Source organism: Centruroides sculpturatus, unplaced genomic scaffold, assembly GCF_000671375.1.
Source record: "Centruroides sculpturatus isolate CEXI.00-Female unplaced genomic scaffold, Cexi_2.0 scaffold733, whole genome shotgun sequence".
NCBI lineage: Eukaryota > Metazoa > Arthropoda > Arachnida > Scorpiones > Buthidae > Centruroides > Centruroides sculpturatus.
Genome location: NW_019384975.1, coordinates 287,376 through 303,543, shown reverse-complemented (window position 1 = coordinate 303,543; position 16,168 = coordinate 287,376). Strand labels below are relative to the sequence as shown.

The 16,168-nt window shown below is 28.0% G+C and overlaps 2 protein-coding genes across 3 annotated transcripts; both read right to left on the bottom strand.

The window, feature by feature from the left end:
• Window positions 1-10,160: 10,160 nt before the first annotated feature.
• LOC111632670 (chaoptin-like) lies at window positions 10,161-11,369 on the bottom strand. Its single transcript, XM_023377169.1, has 4 exons — window positions 11,245-11,369; window positions 10,465-11,139; window positions 10,233-10,392; window positions 10,161-10,181 (listed from the first exon to the last, which is right to left on the bottom strand). Exons 2-4 carry the CDS (start codon window positions 11,136-11,138, stop codon window positions 10,161-10,163), a joined length of 855 nt encoding a protein of 284 aa, XP_023232937.1. The 5' UTR covers window position 11,139; window positions 11,245-11,369.
• An 89-nt stretch (window positions 11,370-11,458) lies between these two features.
• Window positions 11,459-16,075, bottom strand: LOC111632662 (leucine-rich repeat and immunoglobulin-like domain-containing nogo receptor-interacting protein 3). Of its 2 annotated transcripts, XM_023377159.1 has the most exons (4): window positions 16,024-16,075; window positions 13,880-14,498; window positions 11,727-11,875; window positions 11,459-11,654 (listed from the first exon to the last, which is right to left on the bottom strand). In XM_023377159.1, exons 1-4 carry the CDS (start codon window positions 16,046-16,048, stop codon window positions 11,497-11,499), a joined length of 951 nt encoding a protein of 316 aa, XP_023232927.1. In that variant the 5' UTR covers window positions 16,049-16,075; the 3' UTR covers window positions 11,459-11,496. The 2 variants fall into 2 exon arrangements, with proteins under 2 accessions (XP_023232927.1, XP_023232926.1); XM_023377158.1 differs by lacking the exon at window positions 16,024-16,075 and having other exon boundaries at window positions 13,880-14,565.
• Window positions 16,076-16,168: the final 93 nt, after the last annotated feature.

The window sequence follows — 16,168 nt, the reverse complement described above, 5'->3', positions numbered from 1 at the left end:
TATTTATTTATTTCATTTAAAACGCAAATTACAATTGGCTAAATTTAGCGTTCAGTTACGAAATATATTTTTTTAATTATTAAACTTATTAAAATATAACAAAAATTTATTTTTATATGTTTTATAATAAAGAAAAACACGGTTATATTTGTTTATTTAACTGGTTTTTACTCTTTTCTGTTTAGATAATAATATGATATGATACCTTGGCGTACCAATGGGGAAAGCATAGGGGTACGTATTTATGAATATAGTTAATAAGATCTTGATTGGTACCTATGTCACTACATTTATAAAAATTGCAAGTAAATTTAAAGCAATTCTCCGCTTTGCAGGGGAGATCTATTTACATTTATAAACTTTCGAATGACGCGTTTAATATCCAAAATATCTATGAAAGTAGATCTACAAAAATAACAGCATGAGGAAATATGACGGGGAAAGTGCGGTTATTAAATTGTTAGGAGAGTAATTCGTACTATATGCTTGACGTGAAGATAATTTTTCAGGATTAAATTATGTACTATATTAACTTTAAGATAATTTTTTTATTGTGCTAAATTATAAATAAATATATATATAAATAGCAATATTATTTTTATCAGTTATTATCTTAAGAGTGACTCATTGGATATTTTGTATTATTATCAATACATTTAAGCTCCTCTAAACGTACATAATAGATTACCAGTCACGTTTAAAATGTTGATTCCTTTTAAATTTTTTGGTTGATAGCAATCGGGAGCTTCTATTTTTGTTGGTTTCTCTTCTTTAAGTATCCATACAGTCTTGCAATCACACACGATTGGAATATCTTTAGGAGAAAAACACATATAAGTTATATAAATAAATAAATTTAAAAACATTATGAATAGTTTATATATACTTTTAAGATATATTTCTTCTAACTGATCCCATACAGACATAAAAATTTGAAATGATAATGTTGTAATTAAGGTTCCAGATAAAGAAATGTATTTTATTCTTGGCATATCCAAAAACATGTCATNTTATTTGATAATAACTATAATACATTTTTTATATTAAAATTGTGTCTACTATATGCAATTGCGCACTCTTTTCTCTGAATTTATCCTTTGCCTTGACCAATTTTTTAACTATATTAAATCACGTTTGTCACTCTTAGATCTGTAATCTGTAGGTCTATTTAGTTCAAAATGAAAATAATTTTAAAACGGATTTGATGTAAAAGCATAAATTGGACAAGTATAAACGATGCAGTCGGGGGATATTCACGTCTGTAAAATATGTAACAATAGTGATTCAGTTGTTTATCTGTTAAAGCATATCTGAGAACGTAAACAGATCGAAATGAGACTAGACAAATCCGAACTGTATTAAGTTTGTATAAGATATGAAATATTGACAATGTTAATGTATCACGAACTTTGTCTTTTAGGTCCGAATAATGTAACACCTTACATATCTAGAAATTATTTAATTATAAATCAGATGCGAGTAAAATTATTTAATTTCTATCTCTTTTACAATATTGCTTATAATACAATTACAATTTTATGTGCAATATTCTGATGAATCAAACAGTTTTTCTTAGAATATCTCTCATGCTGATGACTTGAAGATATTTTCATTGTAATCGCTTTTTTTTTAATTTAATATAATGTAGTGTCATAGATCTTATTACACTTCTGTAAACTAAAAAATGGATTAAGAAACAATGAATTAATATAGTTTACAATTTTTTTTTTATTATTGTTATGTACAAAAACTTTGATTTAATTCGTTTTCCTTTCTCGCAATTGTTTCTTCGTAAAAATACGTTGTGGCATTTATCTAACATAATTGACTCTTATTTAATGAAATATTTTCAGATTTCCCCGAATAAATCGATAAAAGTGCATAAAAAATAGATTAATTGACAAATGCCATAAATTTATATGCGAGTTCATTTTAGTAAGTATTTTTATTTTATTTTATTTTATTATTTTTTGTATGAACATACGCATCCTAATCGAGTGTCATTTATTAAACCAATAAGATACGTTACGTTCGGCCGTAAAAAAAGAAGAAGAAATAAATCTAGATATATTCTTATAAATAAATAAACATGAGCGAATTTAAATGGCATTTGAGAGGACTTCCTAAATAGTAATTTTTAACGTTAAAATGCGGAAGTTAATGGGAAAATAATGACTGCTCCATTACACAAATGTAGCTTTTCTCCAGTGATTGATCTAACTATTATTCTCATCTTAGGTTCAAACTATAATGTATGTATATATATATAAACTTATTTTAATATCTGTATGATAAACGTTTTTTCTATCGTATCAACACTCAAGTCAAAAATCTTTTTTCGCATTTCGCAAGTTATATTTCTATTTTGTGTTAAATTATTTTTATTTTTTTGAATTTGTTCGATTACTTTTCCTGAATAAGTAGCCTATTGAAAACAGTATCGAGAGAGAAACTGATTGCCTTCAACAAGCCGTTCATTGCACTTAAAAGAGTTGCGGGCGAGCCTAAGTCCAGGTCAAAACCTCCAGTTTAGTTTACATAATATTACTTCTTAGATAAAAGACAATAATTATTATGTACTTCTATAAAAAATTAATTTTAAAAAGTTTGAGATAATAAATATGTATAAGTTTTATATTATATATTAGCTTATTTAAAGATTTTGATTCTTGAAGTTTAAATATACTTAGAATAAGGCTGAAAATTCAAACTGAATATTAATTTAATTTAATTTTTCACATATAATTTGCTACAAAGGAAATTATGCATGTTATTGATATGATAATACAATATTTTAAAATGTTTTAACATATTTTACAATATAAAGTAATAATTAAGTTTGCATTTTTTAAAAATGCGGAAATATATCGTTTATAATATTCATTGTTAATATCCTGGTTTTCCGTAAATATACACATCATTACAGTATAAAACAAGATAGAACACTTAATAATTATGATTAATTCTTTTAGATATGACCATTACGATCCAACTTACATATAAATTTCCAACTTGCATGAAAATTACTAGCTTATAACGTACGAAAGTCGTATGTCTAGTTTCAAAGTATGCGAACAATCGGCATTAATTTGGCTAATAATCAAAAATGCTGCTAATTTTGAACCGTTTATTTAATTGTCAACGATTAACATTGCATATTTAATGTATTTTTAATTCTAAAGTTGGACCATGAGCTTCCCCATCTGTTCTTCAATATTTATACAAATAGATAAAACATGGTAATGCTGTCCTATTAATTAACAGTTAACCGATTCGGATGAAAACAAAAATTGTTGTAGATAAGTAAATTCATTTTTATGAATGAAATCGCATCTTTAGGGAGGGGAAGAATGAATTTATACAAATGAACCGGTTTTAATTACTTTCAGATGGCATCCTTGAATGTTAAATGGATGAATCCAAAATTGTGGAATGCAAACCTTGAGGAATCGATGTTCAAAGTCGATCTGATATATTTTCTCAGTTTTCATTGTCATTAATATAAAATATGTTTAAACAAATACTTAAAAGAAAAATAATTTTCGAATAAATATGTATTACATAACATAGATGTTTAATTTATTCGATGGTTTTTTTTTCATAGAAATGTAAACTAAATGGATAAATATTGCTAAATATGCTTTTAATAATATCCATTGCATTGGATTTCAGGTATGAAGTTTCGCTCATTTTATCTGCTGATATTACAATAATATCAAATATTTAATATTTAATCGTGCGAAACGAAGAAAGATATCACGATCTGTCATTTTTATTAAATTCGTTAATACTAATAAGGATAGGGATAGATATATTTGGCTTTAATTTAAATAAGAAAACTTACGATTACACGATACAGTCAAACCTATGAACAACGGCCAATGACGTCAACATTTAAATATGCCCATTGTTTGGAGGTTATTTTGTACGCATTTTTGTAAAAAAAATGGCTACTATTCAGAGATGACCGTAATTGAAGATTCGACTGCATTATTTTTAAAAATTCTGCAGAACATATCAAAGAATTTTGTAAGAAAATTAGTGAATATAAAATAATGAGAAAATAAGAAAGTAAATATTAGAGGCTACGTGACATTTTTATCTAAATATGTTTTTAAATGAACCACATACAGAAAATATTCATTTATTATTTGCTTACATGTTTTTGTTTTCATTTTGAAATCGATTTACTTATTATCAATAATTGTATTTAAAAATTTATTTTCAAATTAGATCTTAAAAACAAGAAATAAATAAATACTATTCCATCACTAAATGCCGTATCCTGTTTTTGTTCATATATTTATTAGTATACAGAGCGTAGAATAATGACTTTTCTATTAGATTTGTTTTCGAGTCCTTAACTTTTTCCATTAGAAAATATGTCGAGAGGAAAAAAAAACACTTTATAATTCGCTGCTTATTTATGTTTAAATATTTAAAGTGGAAAATATTTTACACTGAAAAATTTATGATTTTCGAAGCGTGTTTTAAAAACATTTATTATTTGTGACTTAAACAATGAAGTTCACTTCCAATTAGGGCCGGATTTGCACATAAGCTAAACAAGCTGCAGATAGGGCCTCATATTTTTACGTATATCAAAATTTGTTAAGGGAAAGGGCCTGTTATATATTATAGCTACAAGTCTAGGTCCAACTCTGCTTCCAGCAAATAAACTTCGGAATTTTTCCAAATGCTCAGGTGAACATCCAATTTTTATATCCAAAAATACGAAATTTATGAATTCTCGACCAAAATTTGGGTATTATTAATAATGAAATGAACATATGATAATAAATGTTCAATTGCGTGCAGATTAGGAAATTCATGTTAAGTAAACTTAAAAAAAATTAAAGTCTCTCAAGCAAAACAAACAGTATTTTTATTATTTTATAATTCTGAATGAGAAATGATCATGAATGAGGTGATAACATCAGGCCAGTGGTTTCGAATTGGGCATTCTACATTCTTCCCAGAGTTGCACGTTCTCATTAAGAAATAGGTCTACGTGAGAAATATTCAGTAATGACGGGCTGAGCGCTCACACGTCCAGAGATAATTTAGAACTCATATTATTAATATGTAAATTTTACTTCATTTTATTTTATAAAACACGTTTGAATAATTTAACAAATGCACTCTGATTTTTTGTTTTTATTGACATTATATAATATAATTTTATTTCTCTAGAAAAGTGATTATAAAGTTTTGAATCCATTTACTCTTTGGTGTCAAATTAAATTCGAATAAAAAATGTTTGAAATTTCTAAAATTGTATGAAATTATATGTATTTATATTAAGTGTTAAAGGATCAGTTAGTATTATTTTCATAGTTTTTTTTTTTGATAGGCCTACATTTATAATGTGTTACCCGATGGTTAATATAAAGATTACAGGTTTTGAAATGAAGTGCTGTAGGCACTTTTCATGAATCATTCATTTACAACGTATTATTAAAGATAAAATCAAAAGTAAGATCGGAAGTCGAAAAAAGTTTTGATGGAAAAATGTAGGCCTGATTGATTTTTTGGTTCACAAACAAAGAAAACATTAATTTAGAATACCAGACATACAAACAATTCAAATGCACTAAAGACTAAGATTTTATATGATTTTTAATAATATTTTCTAACTAGTGTGAGTCGCGATACTTGCCAACATTATTTCCTGGTAATGTCACGGTCTTCCAGTACGCTAAAAGAGGGTCGCCACTACAAAAGGTTGGGAAACACTAGTCTACAATTTAATAAGTTATTAATTTATGTATAATTCATACTATTATAAAATAGACTTAAATTATATCGTGAGTTAAATCTAATGCTTCTTTTATCCGATCTTCTTTGGTGTAAATATAGAAAATTATTTAAAAAAAAAGTGATTTAAGAATCTCATATTTTAATATATTTCTTATATATAACATATGGTCCTATTTGTAAGATATAGGCCTATATATAAATTTTGTGCACGCTTCTACAATATAGGCTAAGTACAATTGTTAGATAGATCGATGAAAAAAATTTATGACTCATATGATATTTGAAGTGTTATTCTATAAAATATTATTCGAAGAAATAATTTGTCCCGAGCAGAAGAGTTCGAGAAATATCATGAGCTTTGCTAATTCAGAGATTCCACTAGAAATTTTGAGAATTGTCATATGATGAGTTGTATAATGTTCTATCTTTAATGAAGAAAACGTGTCAGAAAAGTCGATAATGATATTAAATGTATATTTGTTTATATTGTATATTTAAAACACATTTTGATAATCTTTAATAAATAACAGATGATAATTTATGGTAAAGACGGACAAATATTATTTATTTATTTTCGGCTTCTGGAACATTTTCTCATCCGCTATAATGATAATACATATAACGTTATCTTTATTCGTGTTTTTATATCTAACGCAATATATAAAAGAATGTACCACATTGCTCCAAATCCCTCAGTTAGTATCAGTAAGTAATTAATTTATTGGTTAACTGAACGACTCATCATCTTTAACATAATTAGATTCTATAAGTCATCATTAATATGGCACATAAGTAGCAATTTTGCATGGTACTGATGATAAATAGTTGCGTACTTGTTCTTCTTCGCGTGATTTTTATCGTTACGGAATACATTACTATACTGAATTGTCATTAATGGACAAACCAGAATTCAAATACAGTAATGTAATCTATAGTGAATTTCCATTAACTTTCATTGAAAAATCATAAACAATGTATATAGTTTCTTTATAGAAACTACTGATTAATTGATGCGAGAATTCAGATATAGCATTAAACACTACACTATATTTAATAAAACACAAGAACATAAAATAAAATTATAATACATCTATTTACCGTAAATTTAAATTTCATAAGCTTATTAGATCTGCGGACAAGTGATGATGATTACTATCGAATTTATCTTAATATTGATGCAGATAGAAAAATGTCCTTGATTCTATATCAAGAATAGAAATTTAAGATATCAATAAGAAATTTCACAATAGTGCCGCTGTTGTGTAACTTGTTGAATCTTTTATTAAGATAGAATTTTTTAAAATAGCCGAGTTAATTTATCTTTTTAAAGAAAGCCTTATATAATTTACTGGTAGGAAGAAACTTTTCTAACTGTGTAACGCATGGCACGAAAGAAGAAAAAAAATCACGTTTCGAGAACAAAGGAGACGAATATTTGAGTCGGTATGCATTGCATTTATCTTAAAATCGTGATAAATCTAGAAGATAACGTTGTCAACTTGTGCATGACGAATATCAGACATTTTCGTTTGCGTCACGTCATTTTCTTGTTATGCTGTTTTAAATAAATAATATATTTTTTCGTAAATATTTTCCTCCCCATTTATTTTTTCCTCTTCTAAATCGTCAAAATATTTTACAAATCGTTAAAAAATTATATTAAAATTATAGTGTCGTCTGTCTATAAACTTTTTTTTACAATATTATGAATTTTCTGGCTTCCTAAATCACGAAATGTACTATCTTACGTGATCACACGCCACATTTCTCGCATGAGGTTTAACAATCAATAAATTCAAATCGAATTGTATCGATTGGAAAAAAAAAAAGTTAACTTTCACCTTTATAGTGTTTACAAATGGGATGTTATTTAAATTTTGATATAGACAATTTTATTTGTTTTTATTTTATTCTCGATTTTTGTAGCGTGTCGAGTAGAAATTTTTAAGGATTTTGATGTATTATTACACTTTAACTGCACAATATTTCACTCCTTTAAATAGAAAAGAAAATTTAGTTCGAACGAGGAAATTCGAGATGACTGAAAATAGATGTAAACTACATTTTAAAAATCAAAAAGTTGGTGGATTAAAGCGGAAAATTACTCATTTAAAAATTAAAAATAATTATAACGATTGTTTAATTTATTAAACAGAAATGAATGGTTCTATTATTCAAAATCAGGTGAAACTGTCAGAATTTTTTTTTAATATTTATTATTAAATTGAAAGAGAATGCGTTGAAAACTTGTAGTTTGATGTTATCATTTGTAGTGAAAAAATGTTGGTAAGAGATAATTTTTTTAACCCTGTGTTAATTGTTTTGCTTTTTATTGTTTAATCATCATTATTGCATTCTGACCTACCTGGCTTACCGTCTCGACAATGATTACATTATTTTTTGCTTATGAAGTACCGACGTCTCATGACATATTTACCTAAGATAGTTATTAATCATATAATGCGTTTTGAAAGCCAAAAACAATTGACGCAACATTATTGATGATATTATGAAATTAATCATTTACAGGATATCAGGTGTATTTTTATAAATACTGAAATTTATATCGGTGCAGCTGTATTATCATTATCGGTGCACCCCTTTTCTCCAACGCCTGTCTTTAAATTTTTATAGAGAAGATCCACGTGCCGTATAGACAGTCGTCAAAATTATATTTAAATGTCCAAAAATAGTATCGAAATAAGGGAATAAAGTATCGCTTAAAGAAATCTAAAGTATTTTTAAGTAGCTTGAACTATTGCCAAAAATTGAAAGTGTTTATAGTGATATAAGAGGAAGCGGTTGTCTAGACTCAGAAATTAATTTGATTACATTTATGTTGCTAATTAATAAATTGTACCAGTTATTTACATAGTATCTCGAACTTTACCGAGAATTAACAGGCGTGATCATAAACATAATATTCAACGACCGAGTAAACACGAGATTATTTGTTATTTTGTATAATTTTGTAACACATTTCAACCATTTTCCCCCTTTCATACAAACTATTTTGCCAACTAGAATCTCCATAAACAAAGCAGGTGTAGATGCCAAAAGTTTCGAACTTTTGAAAGAAGAAACGAAACAAAGAAAGCAATATAATAACAACAATAATAATAGCAATGGCAATTACCAATGAACAAACACAATTTAAGTATTATATACTAAACAATTTTATTTATAACAGAAAAATTTTCCGAGAGTGATTCACGTAGATTTCTATAAGTAAATCTAAGATCATTGTTTGCAAGAGGAAAAGTTCGTTCAATGATCCGAAATATATCCTTGTTTCTTTTAAAATCTTATTCATTTACCCTAGAAGAGAGAAAAAAATTGCTCGATTTTTATACCTTAAATTGCATCTTTATGAGTTTGTATTGTACTTTATGTGTTTTGTAATAATTAACTTACATTATTTTCATTCTAGGTCATATGTAAAATGCATTTTGTATTCTTTACGCGTATTATTAAGATATATAACTAATTCCGCTTACTATTTTGTAATATATGTAACCATAGGATACATTTCATTGAGCAGCCATGCGTGAATTATTATACAGTAAATCAATGATGGTTATAATTTACGATTCGTCTATATGAATCGATATAAAAATCATATATATGATTTAAAATCCAGACTTTAATTCCGATGAGTCATTACATGCTGAAATGTTTACATTCTTCATTCGTATGGAGTTCAATGTTAATGTGACTTTCATATTTAGAGTTAAAAAAGTTCGAGTTATTTATGGAAGTTTTTTTGTTTGCTTTCTAAAAGAACATATGGTGGGTTGCGGGAGGTCCCATCCTGGAGGTAAACAGCAAACTACAAAATTTCAATTGGTCTATGGTTAAAAATTATTCACACTTTCCTATAATACAGTTCGAAACTCTTAAAGGAGGTCTGATTGTATACAACATATATTTATTATTATTATTTTATCGATTAAATGTGCGCTACAAAATATTTNACTTCCACGTGGCCACCCGTTGTTGAGGTGTGAACACGCGACCAACCGCCAATGTTCAGTGGTTTTATCTACTCGGCCACTGTTGGGCGCATTCGTTCTTGACCTGGGTTCGTTTCTAATGCATACTGTCGTCTTCTCATCATATATCACATCTACCATTATCCTTTTCATAGTTCTGTCTGTCATTACATAACTTTTGGCCAAAGAGTTGAAACCGAGACCAACTTTGATATTGAGGGCATGCTTCCGGCTGTGCTTGTCTTTGTTGTTTGATTTAACTTTTGATCGAGCTGAATTGACTTTCTACCATGTTGCCGATGTGAGCTAGGAAAATTACCCGAAAATACGTTTACTCGTTCTCTTTTTCTGTAGGAAATCATTTATGAACGACGTATTTAGTCTATTTCTTAAATTTTTTGACTTATCTTACGGCTCTCGTGGTGCCATCTGTTATCGTATATTATTATAATTTAATTTGAATAAAATTAGATAATAGACAAATGACTTACCGGTTAAGTTAGCATGATGTAACTGATTCCATACTTTTAGAAATGTGGAGACGGATAGAATTTTCATTTTATTGTAACTCAAATTTAAAAATTCTAAATATGGCATTTGTTCAAAGATGTCATCCGGCAAGAATTGTATATTATTATAACTGCAACATCAAATTAAATTAATATTAAAATTGTTTAACGTATTTAAGACACCAGCTGAAAGAAATACTTACGCCAAGTTTAAATCTTGTAATCGTTTTGCAGGATTCGGAAATATTGATCTTCGAATTGACGAAATTTGATTATAAGATAGATTAAGTATTGTAATTAATGGAAATCTAGAAAAGGATTTATCTTCGATTTTCGAAATTCCATTTCGTGTAGAAGAGGATAATGTTATTTTCCTTAATGACTTTGGAAACAATGACGCCATGTTTGTGGTAATAACATCTGTTATCTTTGTCTGTTCGAATATTAAAAATCTCATTCGATGAAACATGTTTCCGGTAGTAAAATTAATATTTTGAATGGTGCAATTTTTTATTATAATTCCACTAAATATCTCTTGTAAACCGATAAATGCTCCAAACAAATCGAAATTCGCTATAACCGAATTTACTATTTTTAACTGGTAAATGTTTAGTTCGCGAAATAAATCCCTCGACAGTTGTAAATTAGAAGAGTTTAAAATGAATAATTCGTTAATATCGTATTCATTTATATGTTTGGCTTGAAAAAATACATTTTTGATTTGTTTAAAAGTTAATCCATTGCAAAGTATTTGCACGTGATCGTTGATTTTCTCGCATGTACAAGGATGGATATTTTCTTTTAGTGGGCATCTATGGTAAATTCCAACAACACACGTTGTTGATAAAGCTAATAGCATAAAAATGTATGTCAACATTCTGGAAAAAAAAAAAAATGTATACGATACTCTTACGATCTCTCTAATTACAATATTGTGTATTCTTCTAGATACGTGTTCAATTTCTAAAATAATAACGACTTACCTGAATGAAAAACTTTTGAACCGACTCTAAACTTGAAAAATTTATAAGAAAATGAACCAAATGTTAAGATTTATTGAGATTTCTAAAATATAATTCTATGTTTAATATTCAAATCATGATTTACATATGAAAATGTTAGCTGAACGACAATTTCTATCATCATATATATATATATATAAATAGCAATATTATTTTTATCAGTTATTATCTTAAGAGTGACTCATTGGATATTTTGTATTATTATCAATACATTTAAGCTCCTCTAAACGTACATAATAGATTACCAGTCACGTTTAAAATGTTGATTCCTTTTAAATTTTTTGGTTGATAGCAATCGGGAGCTTCTATTTTTGTTGGTTTCTCTTCTTTAAGTATCCATACAGTCTTGCAATCACACACGATTGGAATATCTTTAGGAGAAAAACACATATAAGTTATATAAATAAATAAATTTAAAAACATTATGAATAGTTTATATATACTTTTAAGATATATTTCTTCTAACTGATCCCATACAGACATAAAAATTTGAAATGATAATGTTGTAATTAAGGTTCCAGATAAAGAAATGTATTTTATTCTTGGCATATCCAAAAACATGTCATCTGCTAGAGTAGTTATTGGATTGTCGCTGGAAAAAATAAATAAATAAAAATAATAATAAATTAAAAGGATATATATATATACTAACTAAAAACAAAATTATTTAGCCTATATTCTGACATTTTATATTTGTTTTCAGCTTCATTAGTGTGCATTTTGAAGCTTAATCATAGTTACTGTTCATTCAAGAAAATTCTTGTTGTTGATTAACATATTCCACGCTTCTAGTATATCGTATGCATTCGCTTTATTTTTGATTTGTTTACATTTACGAAAAATTAAAATATACACTTGCTCTAAGCGATATTTTCCTTCTTCTCCATCTTAACAGCATTGCTTTATTCTAATTTAATGTAACATTCGCTCATTGCGTGAGTGTAGTGCGTTTGAATTAACTGCTGTATTTGAATAATTTAGCATTCCAAGAACATTGAATGTTCGAAAAAGTTGCTCGTTAAGTGATACTGAGGATGATCGGATGTAATGCCGAAAACATTTTATAAATAAAAAGAAGCAGTTCCCAAATTAAAAGTGATTATTGTAATTTTTTTTTTCATATTTAATATGGTAATATTACAGTATTTACTGAATTTGACGAAACGTATCCTTTGTTGTCTGGGTAGTGCTTTTGGATATAAAGTGCTCTTCAATGCAATCACAAGTCAGTTATATACGTGTCCTGGTTTATAGCTTCTTTTGACTCCACGAAAAATGGTTGTGATGATTCTTTTGGTCTGACTAGATTAGAAACTTTTGTCCAAATTTTGCCTTATGGTACATTTTTTTCTTATCAGCGGGTATTTTTCCGTTAAGTTGTAGGATGAGAAGGCAGAAAAAATAATCCTGTGCTTATGATTACATCAAATGTGAAAGGAATATTTCTAGGGCCTTTGAAGAAAGTGGACGGTTCCTGTTATTTCTTGTCTTGGATGGATTGATGGGATATGACAACGCAAGACAAGGGAGATCTGCGAAGGGGTGCCCTCCAGGAGGTCTTTCTTTGGGAAAGAGGATTTGATGCTAGACACGTGAAGAAAACTTGGAAAACTTCCACGTGGCCACCCGTTGTTGAGGTGTGAACACGCGACCAACCGCCAATGTTCAGTGGTTTTATCTACTCGGCCACTGTTGGGCGCATTCGTTCTTGACCTGGGTTCGTTTCTAATGCATACTGTCGTCTTCTCATCATATATCACATCTACCATTATCCTTTTCATAGTTCTGTCTGTCATTACATAACTTTTGGCCAAAGAGTTGAAACCGAGACCAACTTTGATATTGAGGGCATGCTTCCGGCTGTGCTTGTCTTTGTTGTTTGATTTAACTTTTGATCGAGCTGAATTGACTTTCTACCATGTTGCCGATGTGAGCTAGGAAAATTACCCGAAAATACGTTTACTCGTTCTCTTTTTCTGTAGGAAATCATTTATGAACGACGTATTTAGTCTATTTCTTAAATTTTTTGACTTATCTTACGGCTTTTCAGTCTCCCAGTTTCACATCTTTCATTTATCGACGAAGTGCATCGCTTGCAGTCTTTGATAAACATAATTAATTAAATACTGTATTATTATTCTTTTATGGATTATAGAGGTTACAACGTATTCGTCCGTAAAGGAATAATTTTTAACTATGTGCATTTTGGACTCATGTACAAAGTAACTTTTATAATAAGCATACAACATATTAAACGAAGCGTTCAATGAACTGGTTACTATACTAACATGCTTGTTGAGAGTTCGGATGATTGTAGCTTTCCGCCGACTGTCTTTCTGTTTATCTCGTTATTACGATACTTCTGAAGAAAATGCATATTTAATATCAGTTTTTCAACTGATGACTTTTGTGTTCTAATTTACAAATTCGTTCTACAGTCGCGCATGCATCACGAATCCGAAAACGTATTCAAATTTATGCAAGTTTTTCCTCAAATTCTTTATTTATATTCATAAAATGTCTTGTATTATTAGTTATCATTCAATTTACTTATTATAGAGAAATAAATTAGTTAAAAGTTAAAATTTATACTTACGATAATCCGTAATACTTCAAATGAAGTGCTGGACGGGGGAGAACATTTCTTCGAACAAATTTCAATTTGTTATTCATCAGTTCAAATTTTTCTAAACGATTGAATTTACTTAATGATTTATCTTTCAAATGAGATATTTCACATTTACTCAATTCGATTTCAATTAAATTTTTACGAGGGAAATTAGGTATTATTTCGTTTATATCAATTGCCGATCTCAGATTCGAAATTTTTAAAATTTCTAGATGTATGAAAGAATTTCCATTTGATTCTATCCATTCACCGATTGTACAATTTTCTAAAACTAACATTCTTAGACTGTCTTGAAGACCTTGTAGCGAATGAAACAAATCACATTTATTCATCTCACAGTTTTTAAGAATTAAGTCGTGAATCCATAGTTTTTGAAACGTTCCTTTCGAGACGAAATCTATCTTTAAATCGCTAACTTCAAACAGATCAATGAGAGTTGGCCGAAAATTTTTTGCGTGTTCTATCCATTTCTTAAAGTCCATTTTGTCACATTTCATAGAAACATACCTTTCTTGATTTTGTGTGCAGATGCATGGATGTATAAGCTCAGGATATGGACATCTGTGGATCAATCCATACACTAATTCTGAAATTAAAATAAAAATATAAAGATGATATTTCATTTTAATATTAAACAAGTAAAATTTACAAAATTCTTGTAACAAATAATTTCTTAATATTAACTGTTTTTCTTAGTATTTATAAAATGTTAATCAAGATAACTGTTATCTATAATCCGGGATTTGTAGATCCAATCCTATAATTAACACTTAAATAAATAAGAAACTATGTTTCATTTTCGGTTTCTATTTGATTAGATATATATCGAACTAAAGTTCATCCGGAATCAAAGATAAGTTTAAACTTAATAGATAAAAGTATTTTAATCCTACTGTCGACAAAAAAATACTTGTATCTCTAATTTAAACATATATTTTATGATATACTTTTATAAATTATACAAAGTACATTACAAGAATTAATATTAAGCGTTATTCTAATGAATTCTAGTGCTCAGTGCAATAGGAAGGAGGAAGGCTAATTGTATGGCTACGCCTATAAAACAATTTTCAATGGCATTTTGATTAAATTTTTCTTACAATAAATATACTCGATTACGAAAATTTGCAAAACGTAAACTCAATAAAAATCAATAAACAATCCTCAGTTTATGCTCTAAATTTATCCTTAAACTATTCTGCTGTAGTTAATCAAGAAACTGTCCTTTGAATTTGTTTAAATTATTCTTTTTTTCTGCTAAAAGGTGGAATGTTTACAAAAAATATAGGCTAGTTGAAATTTTGAGGCATGATATCAAGTTCAATCTTTCTATCACAATTAAAGATTTTAATTTTTTGTAATGATTGAACTCGGCATCATCTATTAAACTGGATTAATATCATTAATAATATGCTCCTAAGCATGGATTAAAATATTGACATTGCATTAAAAATATATGAAAATTTATTAGATTTTTGCATACAGGTGAGGTTCTTAAAAATTTACGCAAACAGCAAGATACAGTAGCAGTTGATTAAGGCTTCAAATATACTAGCGTTCAAGAAGTAATGAGTGACCACAAAATAATACGAATCTATGCGTAATGCATAGATTTATATTTACAATATTGTTTTAGACATATCTATCAATCGATAGAAGATATAAACAATTAAAGAATCATATTGAATACTTTGAGGTCATCTTAAAATAATAAAATAAAATAAACAACATTCTANATAAATACGTATGTCAAGTTATATTTTTATTACGACGCAAAATATATTTAAGAGTTTACGACCACTGTGCCGGGTGAGACGTTGTTGAAACAAAAAATGTTATGCATTCCATCACGTACATAAACAGTGTCGTAATTCGCCAAGTGCAAATCAGCAAATTCGTAAAAATTTTATTTTGAACAATCCGGATAATCGAAAATCCGGATAATGGAGGTCCGGATAATAGAGGTTCTACTGTATATCTAACTGATAAGGTATCTACTGAACGAATTGAATATATTCAAAGTTTACTAGCTTTAAAAATTTATTCGACATGTTAAGATTTACAAGTACTGTATTCATTCAGATAATCTGAAATAATCGGTTTAATATTACCTGTAATTTCAAACCTTTTTTCCATTACTAGCTTCAATGAAAGAAAGATGTTTTCCAAAATTAAATATAATAATAAAAAAAAAAACGAGCAATTCTTTATTGTAACATTGTCACAATGCCGGTAGGCAATTTTTAATCATATGTT

Bases quoted from the DNA above. Each gene is read 5' to 3' on its own strand.
- LOC111632662 (XM_023377158.1), bottom strand. From the start codon at position 14,535: ATGAAATATCATCTTTATATTTTTATTTTAATTTCAGAATTAGTGTAT. The intron at 11,876-13,879 runs GTAAGTATAAAT...TATTTTTTCCAG, and splicing joins TTGAAGTATTACGGATTATC to CGACAATCCAATAACTACTC. The intron at 11,655-11,726 runs GTATATATAAAC...TTTCTCCTAAAG, and splicing joins AGAAGAAATATATCTTAAAA to ATATTCCAATCGTGTGTGAT.
- LOC111632670 (XM_023377169.1), bottom strand. From the start codon at position 11,138: ATGTTGACATACATTTTTATGCTATTAGCTTTATCAACAACGTGTGTT. The intron at 10,393-10,464 runs GTAAGTATTTCT...TTGATGTTGCAG, and splicing joins TTACAAGATTTAAACTTGGC to TTATAATAATATACAATTCT. The intron at 10,182-10,232 runs GTCTATTATCTA...ATACGATAACAG, and splicing joins ACTTAACCGGTAAGTCATTT to ATGGCACCACGAGAGCCGTA.